General features: G+C 35.2%; 1 protein-coding gene across 1 annotated transcript in view; it reads left to right on the plus strand.

Annotated features, from left to right (window-relative positions):
* Positions 1–19870, plus strand: part of CCDC30 (coiled-coil domain containing 30) — a 98933-nt gene that overhangs the window by 28362 nt on the left and 50701 nt on the right. The window contains 3 exon segments of the mRNA XM_033115461.1: positions 1682–1753; positions 6189–6304; positions 8971–9069. Coding sequence (XP_032971352.1) covers positions 1682–1753; positions 6189–6304; positions 8971–9069 — 287 coding nt within the window.

A 19870-nucleotide genomic window follows, 5' to 3' on the forward strand; every position in this document is an offset into this window, starting at 1 on the left:
ATTAGATGTAACACCAAAAGCAAAAGTGATTAGAGAAAAACTAATAAAATTTTGACTTAATCAAAATTTTAAACTTTTATATTTTTAAAGATACCATCAAGTAAGTGAAAGGATAAACACAGACTAGGAGAAAATATTTGCAAATCATATGTTTGATATGGAATTTATATCCAGAATATGTAAAGAATTCTTATATATTCTTTTATATTATTATAAAAAGACAGGCCAATTTAAAAATTAATAAAATATTTGAGTAGACATTTCTTCGAAGATATGTGAATAGCCAACAAGCACATGAAAGATGCTCAACATCATTAGTCTTTAGAGGAGTGCAAGTTAAAACTACAATGAGATTCCACTTCATACCCACTACAATGGCTATAATTAAAAGACAATGACAAGTGTTGGCAAGGAATGGGAGAAATTGCAACTCATAAGTAGCTGATGGGAATGGAAAATGGTGAAGACACTTTGGAAAACAATTTCACAAAGATATTAAATGTAAAATTATCGTGTGACCCAGCAGTTCCACTCCTAAGTATCTACCCAGGAGAAATGAAAACATATGTCCCCCAAAGACTTGTATGCGAATGTTCAAAGCACTATTATTTACAATAGCCAAAAGGCAGAAGCGATTCAAATGTTTATCAATTGGTGAAGGGTTAAACAAAATGTGGTATATCCAATCTGTGGAGGAAATAACATAGAAGACTTGATACTGCTATCCTTAGAAAATCCTTGCTTAGTGTCTGGGAACTTGGATTTTGGAAAGGTTCACACCACACCCACATTATAATAGTGGCTGACTGTGCCTAAGCTCTGTGTACAAACAATGTGGGTTAGTTGAAAACCTGCTTTCCTTCTGAGAGCCTGGAATTTTGGTTATGTCCTAGGCAGAAGACAGTATGTATGTGACCAGCCCCCAGTAAATACCTTGGGCACTGACTCTGTAACGGACTTCCCTGGTAGACAACATTTCACACATATTGTCAATTTGTTGCTGGAGAAATTAGGCACATCCTGTGTGACTCCACTGGGAGAAGACTCTTGGAAGCCTGTGCCTGATTTCCTCTGGACTTTGCCCCATGCACCTTTTCTGTGTGATTCAGAATGAATGGTCTCTTCTATGATTCATCTCAGTGTCCTTCCTACACCTGGGAGATTCCTCAGCCTCAACTCCCATGTTTTTTCCCTAGACCATTCTGACACCCTCATACAATTCTTGAATAGTACCAAAAGCTAGTTCCTGAAATTTTGCTACTTTGATATTTCTAGCAACTGATGACAAAATTTTAAATATTATTAATTGCAGGAATTAATTCTAAGTATTTCTGGCTGTAATTTCTTTTTACTAAACTGGTAGTACCGAGCTTAAAACCTTTTAACTGTTCCTTTTGTTTATAGTGGTCCAAACTTTCCAGCATAGAATCTGGTTAGGGAAACAGGGAAAGATTACAAGAAAGATTATGAGGTCAGATAATCAGAAATAAGGATAAATGTAGGGTACAGTGGAAACACTGAGAGAGGAGTCTGGAAAAGCTTCCTGGAGGAGGTGGCATTTATGTAGAAACTCAAAGGACAGCCATCAGAAGCTTTTTCAAAAAAGAAAAGTCATTTGAAATTTGATTATTACACTAATTATTTGTTCCTTACTGAAATATTTTGTTTCTTTTTCTTTTAGATTCTACTCTTGAGAAGGCTCAACTAGAAATTGAAGAATTGAGAGAAAATTTGACAAAGCTGAAAGAAAATGGTGAGTCAATTTTAGCAGATAGACTAATTTAATAATAATACATTAAACAATAATATAACATCTAATGATGTTTTTAAATAATATTATTGAATAATTATAATAATAGTGCTACTACTGCTATTATTATTATTATTTCTACTATTACTATTATTACCACTTGTTGCTTACTAAGCAATGGACACTGCCGAGCACTTTACATACATTATCTCTAATCACAATTCCAGTAGTTAGTGTTATTATTCCAATTTCAGAGAGAAAGAAACTGAATCATGGCAAAGGTTAAATGAATTAGCCAATAGCTACATTAAGTATTAGAGCTAGTAATTGAACTTATGTATGTCTGACTCCAAAACCTGTGGTCAGCACACATAATACATATTTTACTGGGACAACTGAAATCAGCACACCTTATAATGCATTTAGCAACACCTTACATATATCTGTTCACTGGGAAGACAATAGACTTGTAATCAGTGATGAATTAGTTAATCTGGTCTAGCTTGACTATGTAAAAATGCTACGAGCTATAAATAATATAATGAAATTTGAGTGTTGTAATGGTAGCAATTACAAAAATTTAAAACATGTTTACTGATTTTAAATAATTCTAAAACTAGATTTACCCTATGATAAAAAATAGATTTAAAATAGGAAATACATGTTTGATTATCGTCCCCATTCATTTACAGTAGGGAGCTCCTAAAACCTTTGCCATTTCCTAAGTGATGAGAAGGATAAAGGCATCTTTGTTATGTTAATGAGGACTTTCTGAAAGCCCCCAGGTAGCCAAAGGATGGAAACTGGTTATCAGGGGAGCCAACCAAGTGTGTGATTAAAGGCTTGGAACTTTTGGTCCTCCCGCCTCTTCTGCGACTCCTCCACTCCTCTTCCCAACCCCAAACCTTACCCTCATCTCCTGAAAAGGGAGAAGGGCTGGAGATTGAGTTCAGTCACCAATGGCCAATGATTTATGCCTATGTAGTGAAGCCTCACAAAAACCCAAAAGGAAAGGGTCTGGAGAGCTCCGAGGTTGGTGTGGAGCTTTGGGGAGAGTAGCACAGGGAGGGCATGAAAGTTCCACACCCCTTTCCCCGTATCTTGCCCTTATGCCTCTCTTCCATCTGACTGTTCCTGAGGTATATCCTTTTTCAAATAAACCAGTAATCTAATAAGTAAAATGTTTCTTCTCTGAGTTCTGTGAACTGCTCTAACAAATTAATAGAACTCAAGGAGGGGGGCATGGGAACCTCTGATTTATAACCAATTAGTCAGAAACACAGGTGACATCTTAGGCTTGGCAATTGGCATCTGAAGTGGAGGGGCAGTCTTGTGGGACTGAGTCCTTAACCTATGGAACCTGATGCTATTTCTGGGGGGCTAGTGTCAGAATTGAGTTGAACTGTACAACAAATAGCTGGTGTCTGAGAATTGCTTGGATATGTGGGGGTAAATCTACACACATTGCAAATGTTAACCTTCCTATTTAAAAATATATGAATACAATTATGAAATGAACACTGCTTTCTTAGTAATTGGTAGAGCAAGTAAACAAAATCAGTAAGGATATAGAAGACCTAATAACACTACCAACCAACATGACCTAATTGATAATTACAGAAAACTCCACCAGAATATTACGTTCTTTCCACTATAGGTGTAACATTCACACAGAGAGACCATCCTGGGGCATAAAGCAAATTTTTGCAGAAGAACTAAAATACAAATTATGTTCTCTGACTGTAACAGAATTAAACTAAAAAGGAGTAACAGAGGTATGTTTAGAATATCTCCAAATAATTGGAAAATTAAACAAGATACTTGTAAATTGCCATTTCTTCAGAGAACAAAAAAGGAGACATTAGAAATTATTTTCTATGAAGTAACTTGAATGAAAATGAAAAAAACAACATCGATATTTGTGGGATGCAACTAAATCAGTGCTTAGACGGAATTTTATACCATTCAGTGCTTATACAAGAAATCAAGAAAGGACTCAAAAGAACCTAAGCTTCTACCTTAAAATCCCAGAATGAAAGTAAATTAAACCCAAAGCAAGCAAGCAAAAAAAAAAAAAAAAAGGAGATATTTTAAAAAGTTGAAGTCAATAAAATTAAAAACAGAACCACAATAAAGTAAATTGATGGAACCTAAGAGCCGGTTCTTTGGAAGGATCAATAACATTGGTAAACTTCCAACTAGATTGTTCATGGAAAATTAGAGAAGATTTAAATTGCCAATATAAGAAATGACAGAGAGAACATTTCCACATATGAAAAAGGTAATAAGGGAATGTTTTGAACAACTGTATTTACAATAAATTTGATGACCCAAATTACCAAACCTCACTCAAGGAGAAATAGATACCCCTAAATCTACCAAAGAAATTGAATTTGAAGTTAAAAATCTTTCCACAAAGAAAACTCTGGACTCAGATGGCTTCACTGGTGAATTCTAACAAACTTAAGGAATAAATAATACTGGTTTTACATAAATTCTTCCAGAAAATTGAAGAAGAGAGACTTCTTTTCCCACGTTTTAAGTGGTCAGCAGTACCTTGATAACAAAACTAAACACAGATATTACATTATCCCTAACGACTGTAGGAAAACTTGTAAAAGTACAGAGTAAGGGGTAACTTGTTGGATAATAAAATTAAATTGTGTTTATCTACAATAGAGTGACTGCACAATGGATACCTTGCATCCATTAGTAAGAGTGACATAGATCTATGTGCACTGACATGATTAGATGTCTGTGATATATTATCAAGTGAAAAACGCAAGCTGTAGAGTAATATATGTGGTATAATGCTGTTTTGGTTTTTATTTTTGTAGAGTATGTGTGTGTACCCACAGAACTGCTATGAGGGGACACACACTAGTATAACAGTAAGGTGAAGACACTGGAATAATTTGTATAAGTTATAAATAGCTGCTGCCTTGAGTCTTCCAAGTGTTCCCCACCTGCCCCAACTGCCCCAGCTCCTTCCAGCCCCTTGTCTTCCCAAACACTAAAGGGATAATACTTGGCACAGCAGGGTATTCTCTAGAACTCTGCTCCAGAGCTTCATTCTTATAGATGAGGGTCCATGCTCTACCAATTGTTAAATATTTTTTAATACAATCCTTGTCTGTATGTTATATGCATATAAAATTAAAAAAAAAATTTTTAAGAATATTTACCAAATATTAACAATATTATTTTGGGTTAGGGTAGTAGATAGGGTTGAATGCAAGTGTCCACTTTGAACATAACTGGATAGCTTGATTTTTTTAACAAAAATTCTATAATATTTTATTTGTGATCAATAAAACAATACTGATTTTTGTGACCTATTTAAAATAGTCCACCATTTAACTGTATTTTTAAGATTTGTGAAAATTAAAAATACTGGTAACATCCAGTATGGAGAAATGGACAGTGTCATTGTTTCATTTAATGTCATTTTGTTATAACATTGATAAGGGAAAAAGAAATTGATTCCAGCCTCACTTTCTGTGTGGAGCTGGCACATTCTCCCCACGTCTGCGTGAGTTTTCTCCAGTATCCTTCCACAACCCAAAGATGTACACTGAGGCAAACTTGTGTATCTAAATTGTCCCAATCTGACTGAGCATGGGCTTGTGAATGATTTATTTTCTTTTTGGTGTGTTCCCAGCATTTTTCAAATTTAAAAAAATTACATACTAAGGAGGAAAAAAGAGTGTGGTAAGAGAGAAAAAAAATGAAAAAAGAAAAAATGAATACAAGTTCAATACAAACCAGGCAATGAAGAAGAAAAACAAAGAGACTTTAAAGCAGCAAAAGAAAAATAAGAGAAACAGAAGTGAAAAATGGCTAAAAAAAAAACCAGCCACAAATTCAGGAAAGTTACAGGCAGCAAGTCTGTGTTACTAGAACTTTGATGAGTGCCAGGAAGAACCCGTCTTAACATGAAGTGCTAAGCTGACAGTGGACTACCGTTTTCATGGCAGTGGTGCTGCACACAGAATGATGGCTTTGATGAATTAACTTGGTTTAACTTGGAAAATCTGTCCATTTACTGCTCTTAGCTCACTACTTCAGTCATCTGTGGGGGCCCTGCTGTTAATAAGTGGAAGAGAAGTATCTATGAGTATGTGGGGTGTGTAAGAGAGACAGGACTACAGGGAAGCCAGGAAGATCATTTTCTGTCATTTAACTTTTAGAAGGTAGGCTCGAAAAAGTCCAATTCATTACTCTTGGCAAGAGCAATAAAAAGCATTCTGTTCTGCTTCGTTAGGTTGGTAGAATATTCTAGGGCTGGATAGTCTAGTGGCTCTCTTGTGCAGAGAATCACATATGCAGAGACCTGACAAGAAGGGCAGGAAATAGTACTTTCTTAGCTTGTAGAGTTAGTGCCCCCAGTTAAAACTTAGAGCCAGTTGAGCAGACTGTGTTTTTCTTTCTGTTTTAGATTCAATTGACCTAAAGAAAGCAAAAGAACACAATCAGAGACTAGATGAGGAAATTCTGGCTTTAAGAAATCGGGTTCGATCACTTGACTCAGAAAAAAAAGTGCTTGGAGAAGTGGTAAGTTGTTTGATTTGGTCTGTTCTTAGATTTTATTGAAATGTGCATGGAATGACAATCAGCAGTAGAGCCACATAGATATACATCACCTGTTGGTCATTGGCGAGGACTGATACCAGGACTGATACTGTCAGTCCTCGCCAGTGACCAACAGGTGATGTATATCTATGTGGCTCTAGCATCCCAGGATGATGGCATTCTTTGAGGTGGATGCATTCCTTCAGTATTCATATTTTATACATCTTAACTATGCTAAATAGTAATCTTATTGCTATTGTTAGTTTAGGATCTTTTTAATAAGGATTTAGATAATAGTTTATACTTAGTACACTTACCAAATAGAAGTTCTTACTCTATTATGTTGGATAAGTATGAGATTATTAATAGTATACCCTTAGTTGTGTTACATTTTTGAACCATTTTTCTGTAGCGATTTTTAATATATACTTCCAAGTTCTGGATATATTACATATCTCTTCAATTTTAGTATATATTCATTTCACAGTCATATCTCTAGTGTCTGTAACACAATGCCTGGCATATACCAAGTGCTCAAGAAATTTTGTTGCGGGCCGGCCCGGTGGCTCAGGCGGTTGGAGCTCCATGCTCCTAACTCCGAAGGTTGCCGGTTCGATTCCCACATGGGCCAGTGGGCTCTCAGCCACAAGGTTGCCAGTTCAACTCCTCGAGTCCCGCAAGGGATGGTGGGCTCCGCCCCCTGCAACTAAGATTGAACACGGCACCTTGAGCTGAGCTGCCTCCCGGATGGCTCAGTTGGTTGGAGTGCATCCTCTCAACCACAAGGTTGCCGGTTCAACACCCCCAAGGGATGGTGGGCTGCGCCCCCTGCAACTAGAAAACGGCAACTGGACCCGGAGCTGAGCTGCACCCTCCACAACTAAGACTGAAAGGACAACAACTTGACTTGGAAAAACAGGCCTGGAAGTACACACTGTTCCCCCAATAAAGTCCTGTTCCCCTTCCCCAATAAAAAAAAAAAAAAAAGAAATTTTGTTGCAAGAATGAATAAACACCGGTTAGGATGGCTATGATCAAAACAGCAAAAAAATAACAAATGTTGATGAAGATGTGGAGAAATTGGAACCCTTGTGCATTATTGTTGAGAATGTAAAACGGAACATTATGCTAAGTGAAATAAGTCAGACGGAGAAAGACAAATACCATATGATCTCACTCATATGTGGAATCTGAAGAATAGAATAAATGAACAAACTAATCAGAAACAGTCTCAGAGACATGGAGAAAAAAACTGAGAGTTGCTAGATGAGAATGGGGTGGGGATGAGGCAGAAGGTGAGAGGATTGGAAAGCTCAGTTGGTAACCACAAAATTGCCATGGGGATACGAAAGACAGTTTGGGGAATATAACCAATAATGTTGTAAAGATTTTGTAGGGCATCTGAAGGACACTTGTCTTATTAGGGAGACTGCTTCATGGGCGGGGTAGGTGCCTGACCACTGCAATGTACACCTGAAGCTGAAGCTGAATAATAATGAATGTCAACTATAATTTAATATATATACGTGTGTGTGTATATATATGGTCACTGGATGTGGAGTACAGCATAAGGAATAGTCAGTGGAAATGTAACAGCTATATAATGATGTCAGAGGGGTAGTAGATTGAGGAAGGGGGTTATTACTTTGTGAGGGATATAAATGTCTAACTATTACTTTGTTTTGTACACCTGAAATTTAAAAAAAAAAACACACACACACAAAACGGGACAGCCACTGTGAAAAACAGTATGGCAGTTTCTTTAAAAAGTAAACAGAGAATTGCCATATAATCCAGCAATTCTGCTTCTGGGTATATACTCAAAAGAACTGAAAGCAGGGACTTTAACAGATATTTGTACACTTATGTTCATAGCAGTGTTATACATAATAGCCAAAGGTTGAAGCAACCCAAGTATCTATTGACAGATGAATGGATAAACAAAATGTGGTATATATGTACAATGGGGTATTATTCATCCTTAAAAAGGAAGGGAATTCCGACATATGCTACAACATGGATGAACCTTGAAGATATTATGCTAATTGAAATAAGCAAGTCCTCAAAAGACAAATAGTGTATGATTCCACTTCTATGAGGTACCTAGAGTAGTCAAAATAGAGTGGTGGTAGCCAGGGGCTGGGGGTAAGGCCAGAATGAGGAGTTATTGTTTACTGGGTATAGTTTCAGTTTTGCAAAATGAAAAGAATTCTGGAGATGGATGGTGGTGATGGTTGCACAATAATGTGAGTACGTTTAATGCTGTATACTTAAAAATGGTTAACATGGTTAAAATTTTGTGTTATGTATATTTTATCATGATTTAAAACTGCAGTGATAAGAATGAATAAAGACTGTTCAAGTTGTCTTTGTAAATTTATATGTCTAATACTGATAGATATTTATATGTTTAATGTATATGTACACGTATATATACATGCAAGATAAATTTCAGGATGTATATCGCAAACAGTATTACTTCTGAAAATGGCAAAGGGATTGTGGGGGAAGGTTTTGTGAAGGAAAATATCACTTTTATTCTATATATCTATGTGTTGTTTGAATTTTTTACATGAAGAATGTGTTCATGTATTAGTTCTATATTTTAAAAACAAAGCAACTACCCCCTTCCAACTTTTGGATTTTAGGTTGAAAGGCTTAAAGGAGACATTCGTGAATCACAAGAGAATAAGCAACTTGGAAACCACTCCCCTGGGAAAACTGTGGGTGCTGAACAAAAAATACAGGTATTTTAAAGTTCTGTTTTTTCTGATTTCTAATATTAAGGGAGTCACATTTTTACAGAGCAATTGGCGCTCATCATTTGCTACTCTCTTCTTATTGCCTGTCTTTTTTTATCGCTCAGCCAATGGAGGAAGAAATTGGGGTACAGAGGATGTGTTTCTGTTCACTTCTGTCACACAGGGAACAATTAACATGAAGAATATGATGGATTGTTTCTTTAAAGAAAAAAAGAACTTACAAAGATGCAACCAATTTGGGTATTTTTAATCATCAAAATGGAGTTGATTTATAGAATCAACCAGTGGTGGGAGGGTGGGTAGCTGGAACCACACTGAACGAAGTAAAATATCATATGTAACTAATACATTAGGCTCCAGTGTGTACAGTGTCTAGTCTTTTCAGCATGATCAGTCTCTGAACTGGTGGGCAAAGTGATTAAACACGAGACAAACTGAAGCAAGAGACAATGTGTTTTAGGTAAGACTGTTTTCAGACATTCAGGCCAAGGAGTGGGGCTGCTTTGGGGAAGCCTTTCCTCTAACATAACTGAGATGAGTGATATCCCTTGTTTCTGAGGGATCTCATTCACCAGAGCTTCCCCCAACCCCACCGCCAGGGGGAATAGCATTTTTTACATACAAGCAACAGGCATTTTTATTGTATGAAGAGTTAACACCAATCAGCAAGGATAAGGTAAACCACCCAAGGAACAAATGGGCAAAGGATATGCACAGCGATATAAAAGCATGATAAACATATTTCTAAAGCTTTAAACCTCAATATCAATCAGTGTTTTTATTGTAACTCCCTAGGCCCTATATCCCAGACCTCTTAGGTATCAGTGAAAATATAGACCTAGGATTTCCTGGCTCCTCAACCAAGGGACTAGTATCCTTCCGGTTTTTCAAAACCCCCTTGCAGGTAAATAATACATTTTTGTAGGAAGGGAGGGAAACAGTGAGGGAGGGAAGAGAGAAGGAATTTCCAGGTAGGACTTAGGTAACTTTTACCAAAATTATTTCCAAAGAGCCTATTTGCTCTAATTTAAAGGATACATTTGGCACACTTGTCAAAAATCATTTGACCATATATGCAAAGGTTTATTTCTGGGCTCGGTATTCTGTTCCATTTGTCTATATGTCTTTATGCCAGTACGACACTGTTTTAACTACTATAGCTTTGTAGTAAGTTTTAAAATCAGGAGAACGGAGTCCTCCAGCTTTGTTTTTTCTTTTTTTAAGATAATTTTGCCTATTTGGCATTCCTTGGGATTCCACATGAATCATGTCATGGGTTTTTCTATTTCTGCAAAAAAATGTTATTGGGATTTTTGTAGGGATTGCATAGAATCTCTAAATCACTTTGGGTAGTATTGACATCTTAACAATATTAAGTCTTTCAAGCCGTGAACAAACAATGTTTTCATTTATTTATGTTTTCTTTCATTTCTTTCAGCAATATTTTAGTTTTCACTGTACAAGTCTTTCATCTCCTTGGTTACTTCCTACGTATTTTATTCTTTTTGATGCTACTATAAATGAAATTGTTTTTTGTAATTTCCTTTTCAGCTTTTTATTGTTAGTGCATAGAAGTGCAACTGATTTCTGTGTGTTGACTTTGTATTCTGCTACTTGGCTGAATTCATTGATTATTTCTCACAATGTGGAATCTTTAAGGTTTTCTACATATAAGATCATATCATCTGCAAACAGAGATAATTTTTACTTCTTCTTTCCAATTTAGATGTCTTTTATTTATTTTTTTCTTCCTTAATTGCTCTGGCTAGGACTTCCAGTACTGTTTAGTAGAAGTGGTAAAAGCCGATATCCTTGCCTTATTCTTAATCTTAGAGGAAAAGTCTTTCACCATTGAATATGATGTTAGCTGTGGGTTTTTCATATATGGCTATTATTATGTTGAAATAGTTTCTTTCTATTCCTAGTTTGTTGAGTGTTTCTTAATCATGAAAGGGTGTTGAATTTTGTCAAATGCTTTTTCTGCATCAAGTGAGATGATTGTGTGTTTTCTTTCATTCTGTTAACGAGGTGTATTACATTGATTAATTTTTGTATGCTAAACCATCCTCGCATTCCAGAAATAAATCTCACTTGGTGTACATCCTTCTAATACATTGTTGAGTTTGTTTTGGTAGTATTTGGTTGAGGATTTTTGCATCAATGCTTATAAGGGGTATTGGTCTGTACTTTTCTTTTAGTGTCTTTGTCTGGCTTTGGTATCAGGGTAATGCTGGCCTCAGAGGATGAGTTAGGAAGTATTTCTTCCCTTTCAAGTTTTGTGGAAAGTTTGAGAAGGATTGGTGTTACTTCTACTTTAAATATTTGGTAGGATTCACAAGCGAAGCCATCAGGTCACGGCTTTTCTTTGTACAAGAAATTTTTGTATTACTGATTCAATATCCTTACTAATTCTAGGTCTATTCAAATTTTCAAATCAAATAGATTCAGTCTTTGTTGGTTCTGTGTTTCTAGGAATTTGTCCATTTCGTCTAGGTTATCCAATTTGTTGGTGGACAGTTGTTCAGAGTACTCTCTTATAATCCTTTATTCCTGTAGAATTAGTAAGAATGTCCCCACTTTCAATTATTATTTTAGTAATTTGAGTCTTCTCTTTTTTTTCTTAGTCATTCTAGTTTACGTTTTGTCAATTTTGTTATCTTTCCAAAAAACCAACTTTACTGATTTTCTATATTTTTCTATTCTCTAGTTGTTTATCTCTGCTGTAACATTTATTATTTTTCTCTGCTACCTTTGGATTTAGTTTGTTGTTCTTTTTCTAGTTTCTTAAATTATAAAGTTAGTTTGTTTATTAGAGATCTTTCTTGTTCTTTAATGTAAGCATGTATAGCTATAAATGTTCACCTTAACACTGCTTTCATTGCATCTTACAAGTTTGAGTATGTTGTGCTTTCATTTTCATTTGTCTAAGTATTTCCTAATTTCTCTTGTGATTTCTTCTTCAATCTATTGGTTGTTTAAGAGTATGTTGTTAGGCGGTTACATTTTCTTTCCCTTGTTATCAAGACATGAAATATATGTGGATTTCTAAAATAATAAAGCTTTACATTAACTCTTCAATGATCCTTTCACTTCATCCCACCTAAAGCCAGCTGGAATGGGCTAATGAGGAACATAGTAAATAGATGTTTCTTCTCTTTAAAGGTATTTAGGAGTAGAAGTCTTTAAAACTAGAAATGGTACTCAGTGAGTAAGTAATCCATAGTAGTTAAATGACCTTTTAAAGTCACTTCCTGAGGAAAGATGACATAGCTAAATAGATTTTTGCCTTTAAAATTCTCTCTTGATCTTTTGTGAAGAAAAAAACTTTAAGCTTCCTTGGTCATGTTTAGCAGCCTGGCAATGGTGATATTCAATAAGTATTAACTAAAGGATAATTGTCAGCAGAGGAATTAAGTGAACTAAGTGCTGTAATCAGTAGGTAAGGAGTGATAGCCCTTTCCAGAGCTGGTTTCCAGATCTTGACCTAGTGTCATGCTTCCCTTGGCCTGGATCTTTAGCTTTAAATGGGCACTGAGGTGCTGCATGCAGTCATTCCTTGTCTCTGACTACTTTTTTCTCATTTTCCTACAAAAAGGAAGTAAACAAATGGACACTAAGGTTTGAGGGCCTATAATGTTGCAATGACTTTACTGCTGGGGGTGTGACCTAATTCATTTAATGTAAACAGAAATTCTGGTAGGTAGGTATTATTTACCTTGCTTTCCAGATGAGGGAAACAAGATCACAAATTCATAAATGTGGAAGTCAAGAGTTCAAATTTCAACTGACTAAAAAAACCACGTTTTTGCCACTGTGATTTTCAAACTGTGTTATAGGGATTCTTACTGTTCCACAGATGCAAATCTCTAGTTCTTTTACCTCTACAAGAACCGGAGAAGCCTCCATTTCTGGGGACTCTGTAGATGGTTTTCCTGTAACAGTTATTTTGAAAACAAATGGGAAAGGAGAGTACTGGGACTTAAAAAGGACAAATAATTTAGAAAACTACTCCCTTAAATCAAGCAGGTTCCTCAAGATATGACTGTGTTCCTTTTCAATTTCTATATGCAGACAGATTTACCATTAAATAGACCGACCATCTTAGTGCTGCTAACATGTGTGTTCTCCGAGAAAATGCTTAACAGAGAAGAAATGCTAGGTATCTGGCAGGAATAATAATAGCCACAATATACTGAGCATCTGTCATATGCCACGATCTGTTCAAGGTGTTTTAGTAGGTTGGTGCAAAAGTAATTGCAGTTTTTGTAATTATTTTTAACCTTTTAAACTGCAGTTATTTTTGCACCAACATAATACAAACATAATCTTGTGTAATCTGTATAACAGTCTTTTCCAAGGTAAGTAGGAGTATTCCCATTTCATTTTTGAGAGAACTTAAAGGAACTTGACCAACGTAAGAGGCAGAGCCAGGGACTGGTTCAGGTTTGTCTGGCCATAGAGCTCATTTTCTACACCATTTATAGACCAGATTTATAGTGAGGATTTATAGACAAGATTTATATTAGGGATTTATTATAACTCATGGGGTGGTTACAGCATGCCCAACACTGAGCACATAAACCATCTCTACCTGGAGGTGATGACCAGGCAATGTTTCATTCTCTACAGTGCCTGCATTTGCCATCTCATTTACCTCTTACAGTGCCTGAGAGAGGGTACAGTACAATGCAAGCACATAGGGGGGATGGCAGCATACTGTGCCTGGGACAGTTTGTACAGTTTGGTTCAGAGCATCAGGTGGTCTCTACCTTTCAGATAGTAGAACATTAATAGTGGAAAATTCTGAGATATTACATAGTTCTCCAGAGTCGTTGGCAGCTACCCGTTGCCAGTGAGGCTATTCCCTAGCAAGTCCATTAGTCCTCCTTTTGTTTACTGCTGGCTGACAGGTAAGGTAGGCTTCCTTTGGCTACCCAGAGGTCTGTGTATCCTATTGCTCATTTCTCATTATTTGCTGCCACCGTCCTGTGTTTTTCTGTTTTAAACTTTGGTTGCCGGTCTTAGGAAGCACATAAATTACCTAACTGTGTTACTATATTTAGTATGCCATAAATATGGTCAGTTTCAAATATATATTCTTTTAAAAGTTAGCTTCTAAAAGTTACAGCATTAAAATACATGACATTCTTATACTGAGAAAACACAAAGAAAATCAGGGGAGTTTTTAATTATAAGAGTTGAAATGTTTCATGTACTTTGTACTGTGGCATCTCAGATGGTGTAAGAGTAGGGCTAAGGAGACTCTTGCCTTGAGTGTTGAATGCATCAACAGTTGTGTGGATGTGCAAAAACGTTCACCAGTGTAGATGGTGGCTGCTAAAATGGGAGAAGCTGCTCTGGGGACAAAAATATATTCTTCTCTGTATAGTTGAATACTGCTGCTAAGAAGTCATCGTGATTCTTAACTAGGTCTTTTGTCCATATCACTGGACAGGAGGATTTGTAAAAGTTGCACTTGGGTTTTGCCATCCATTTTTCCGGTAGTATTCCACTTTCTTTCCAACTCATCAGTTTGGGATTGCTATTCCTGTTTTATTGATATTAAACATGTGAAAGGTAAATTTTGGTAATCAACTTCATAAACTAATGAATTAATTTTTTAAAAAAATCTATAGTTTAGTACACATTTGGCAGTCAGTTATGAATCTAGAAATTATAAGCAAAGCTCCAGAATACTTTCCCCAATTTAATTAGATAAAATTTAATTAGATAAAACTCTTTAGTAAATCAACCCTTTCCTTTCTTCAGCCTAAGTAAATGAATATTTTTATCTCTGAATTAAACTGAAAACTTAAAGTTTCTGTTGAAACCTAATTCTGAATAAAAGTAATATCAATGTTGGTGTGTTCCATTTCCAAATTAGAACTACATACTTATAAACTTCTTTGGCATATAATTTTGTTACTGGTCGAATCAATGATAAAAACTTGTTTTTGGAAAGTTTTTTTTAAAGGTAAATTATCAGCTTGATTAATTCAGAACAATTAGGATTCTGTAGTATGTTTTTCTAATACTTGTTCCCTTTGGTTCAGCTGCCAAATAGCAGCAAGGGCTCAAATACATAATAAAGAAACTCTCCAAAGGATCCAAGACCAGATAAGAGGTGAAACTTGTTAGTGGGGAGAGATTTCAGGGATATAGCCACCAGGAAAGACACTTAAAAAATATAGCTTATTTTTTCAGTTTTTTTAAAAATGACACATGTATGTATGTATTTTAACTGGTGATTTGTTTGGATTAAGACTTCAATCTTAGAACCTGAATTATCAGGAATATAGGAAGACAGAAGAGAAACCAGTATGAAAGGTCAAGAGACAGTGAAAGTACAAGATTTGGAGGAGGTAAGAAATAAAAAGATTATTTTCAGTTACATTTTCTAATATAGGTGAGGCAAACGCTAAAGGGGTGCTTAAAAATCATTGAAATAGGCAAAAGGAGAAAAATACAGTTCCAGAAATGGTAACTCTACTTCCTGTGATTATGACCAGTGGTTACAGAAAGCCTTCCAGTAGTTACTCAGAAGGAGCCCACTGAAATGTATTCAGGATAAACTAGGGTATTGAAATTATAAAGATGACTTAAAGGTATTGTTTGACTAAAGAATAAATGTGAAAATTCAGAGCAATCCAATAATATAAACTGCCACTTACAGATACTTTTTATAATTGAGATACCCACATATGCCTAGGTATCATCCCTATTTTTCAGATGAGGAAACTGAGGTTAAGAAAAGTTATATAACTGCTCAAGATCCTACCATTGGTAAATAGTAGGACAGGACTGGTAGGACTCTTTTCCAACATATCATTCTGTGGTTCCCAAGTTAGAGAGTGTAGACATGTCAATTTCATGCTTCCTGACTGGCCAATCCAAATATACAGTTAGTTTGCGTGACAGGTTTCCTTTGCCAATGTAGAGGGGTATGCAGCTTGATGGCAGTATTAAGGAAACTGACTCATTCTCACTCTGTATTCACTAAGCTGCATTTTGATCTCAATTTCCTGATAGGTTTTTGTACACAAGACAAATTACACTTTGGCATGTCTGAATAGAGTAAATATTAATAGTAAAGGCTAGACAGATTTATTGGTGAATTCTACTAAATATTCAAAGAAGAATTAATACCAATCATTTTCAAACTCAAAAAATAGAAGAGGAAGGAACACTTTCCAACTCATTTTACGAGGCCAGAATTACCATTACTAAAACCAGAGAAGGCACCACAAGAAAAGTTATTTATTATAGGCCAATTTCCCTTATGAACACGGATGCAAAAACCCTCAACAAAATATTAATAAACCAAATTCAACAACTTGATCATGGTGTATGATCCTTTTAATAGGGTCCCTATTAAAAGGATCATACACCATGATCAAGTTGGATTTATTCCAAGAATGTAAGGATGGTTCAACATCTGTAAATCTATCAATGTGATACACCACATAAAAAAAATGAAGGATAAAATTCATATGATCATCTCAATAGATACAGAAAAATCATTTGACAAAATCCATTATAAAAATTCTCAACAAAGTGAGTGTATACGGGACACACCTCAACATAATAAAGGCCATATATGACAAGCCCACAGCTAACATCATACTCAATGGTAAAAAGCTGAAAGCTTTTTTCCCTCTAAGATCAGGAACAAGACAAGGTTGCCCATTCTTGCCACTTTTATTCAACATAGTATTGGAAGTCCTAGCCAGAGCAATTAGGCAAGAAAAGGAAATAAAAGGCATCCAAATTGGAAAGGAAAAAGTAAAACTGTCACTGTTTGCAGATGACATGATATATGTAGAGAACCCTAAAGACTCCACCAAAAAGAAAGTGTTAGAACTAACAAATTCAGTAAAGTTGCAGGATACAAAATTAATACACAAAAATTTATTTTGTTTCTATATGCTAATAAAAAAACTACCAGAAAGAGAAATTAAGAAAGCAGTCCCATTTATGATTTCATCAAAAAGAATAAAATACCTATGAATAAATTTAACCAAGGAAGTTAAAGACATGTACACTGAAAACCATAAGACATTGACGAAAGAAACTGAAGAAGACACAGATAAATGGAAAAATATTCCATGCTCATGGACTGGAAAATTAATATTGTTAAAATGTCCATAGTACCCAAAGTAATCTACAGATTCAGTGCAATCCCTATCAAAATTCCAATGGCATTTTTCACAGACATTTGTATGGAACCACAAAAGACCCCAAAAAGCCAAACCAATCTTGAGAAAAAATAACAAAGCTGGAGGCATCATGCTCCCTGAATTCAAACTATATTATAAAGCTATAGTAATCAAAACAGTTTGGTAGTGGCATAAAAACAAACGTGTAAATCAATGGAAAAGAATAGAGAACCCAGAAATAAACCTATACGTATATGGTTAATTAATTTATGACAAAGGAGCCAAGAATATACAATGAGGAAAGGACAGTCTTTTCAATAAATTCTATTGGGAAAACTGGACAGCCACATGCAAAGGAATGAAACTGTAGCACTATTTTACTCCATATGAAAAAAAATCAACTCAAAATGTATTAAAGACTTGAACATAAGGCCTGAGATCATAAAACTACTAGAAAAAAACATAGGTGGTAAGCCCCTTGACACTGGTCTTGGCGATAATTTCTTGGATCTGACACCAAAAATATGCAAGTAGGACTACATCAAAGTATTCTGTACAGCAAAGGAAACCATCAACAAAATGAAAAGATAACGTACCAAATGCAAAGAAATATATACAAGTCATATGTGTGATAAGGGGTTAATATCCAAATATATAGAGAACTCATATAAATCAATACCAAAAAATACATATGTATATATGATTTTTAAATGGGTAGATGATCTGAATAGACATTTTTCCAAAGAAGACAAACAGGTAGGTGGTCAACAAGTACGTTAAAAGATACTCAATGTCACTAATTATCAGGGGAATGCATATCAAAACTACAATGAGATATCACCTCACACCCGTTATAATGGCTATTGGTATTATCAAAAAGACAACAAATACCAAGTGTTGGCAAGGATATAGAGAAAAGGGAACCCTCATGCATTGTTGGTGGGAATGTAAGTTAGCGTAGCCACTATGGAAAACAGTAAGGAGGTTCCTCAAGAAATGAAAAATAGAACTACCATATGATCCAGCAATTGCACTTCTGGGTATTTATCCAGAAATATGAAAATGCTAATTCAAAAAGATATATGCACCCCCATGTTTGCTGCAGCATTATTTATAATAGCCAAGATATAGAAACAACCTAAATGTCCATTGATGGATGAATGAATAAAGAAAATGGGGTATATATACTCAGTGAAATATTATTCATCCATAAAAAGAGAAATTAAATCTTGCCATTTGAGACAACATGAATGGGCCTTGAAGGCATTATGATAAGTTAAATGAGTCAGATACTGTATTGTCTCACTTACATATGGAATCTAAAACAAAACAAACAAAAACTGAACTCATGGATATAGAGAACAGATTGTGGTTGCCTGAGGCAGGAGGGGATGGGGAATGATTGAAGGGGGTGAAAAAGATACAAATTTCCGGTTATAAAATGAGTAAGTCAGGGGGATGCAATGTATAGCACAGTGACTGTAGTTGATAATACTGTATCGTATATTTGAAAATAGCTAGGAGAGTGGATCTTGAAAGTTCTCATCACAAGCAAAATAAATGTTTACCTGTGTGTGGTGATGGATGTTGACTGAATTGTTGTGATCATTCACAACATATACAAATATTGAATCATTATGTTGTACAGCTGAAACTAATATAATGTTGTATGTCAATTATACCTCAGTAAAAAATAAGTAAAATAAAACAAGGGCTTATAAGTTAGACTTGGTTTGAATCCCAGTGCTGACTGTGTGATGTTGGGCAAATTACCTAAAATATCTGAGCCTCACCTATGTTCTCTGTAAAAAGAATATACTGTATTTTGCCGTGTATAATGCACATTTGTTTGCCCAAATTTGTGAGGGAAAAATAAGGATGCGCGTTATAGGTAGTACATGGGTAGTACTAATTCCATATCTATATGTTTTTAATTCTTTTATTTATGCTTATGAGTTAAAAGTGTAACTCTAGGAATCAGTAATTATTTCCGTATGCAAAATAGTACCCTGGAACACGATAATCAGTTTTGTTGAAGTTACAATGCACTTGCAATGACGAAGAGTTCTTGGCCTTCTATGATGCGTAAATATCATAAATTTGTTACCAGTACATAAAATTTCTTATACCTTATATCTATTCTTGTGTTTTGTAATTACTTGTTACGTAAAATCTCTTGTACCATAATATGTTAAAAAATAAACGCTGAAATTCCTTTGTAATACAAAAAACAAGTACCTAAATGTAAACAAATAAAAATTTGAATTGAAAAATTAAAACGAAAGATATTTTTCCTGAAAGTTTGGGCCCAAAACGTGGGTGCGCATTATACGTGGCAAAATACGGTAATAATAGTTCCAATCGCATCGGAATCCTGGAAAAACAAAATGAGATAATGCAAGCAAAGCATTTACCGTACTGTCTGACATATGGTAAGCACTAAATAGTAACTGCTGTCATTATTTTTGCAATTATCATCATCAATTTGTGAAGATTTCAATACCTTATATTTAGTAGGTGCTTAAACTTTACACACTTTCCAAATCATATTTTACTCCTGATGGCTATGACATACATAGGACAAGTATTTGCTCCATTTATTGTTGAGAAAACAGTCTTGAAAAGAAAAA

Source organism: Rhinolophus ferrumequinum, chromosome 9, assembly GCF_004115265.2.
Source record: "Rhinolophus ferrumequinum isolate MPI-CBG mRhiFer1 chromosome 9, mRhiFer1_v1.p, whole genome shotgun sequence".
Lineage (NCBI taxonomy): Eukaryota > Metazoa > Chordata > Mammalia > Chiroptera > Rhinolophidae > Rhinolophus > Rhinolophus ferrumequinum.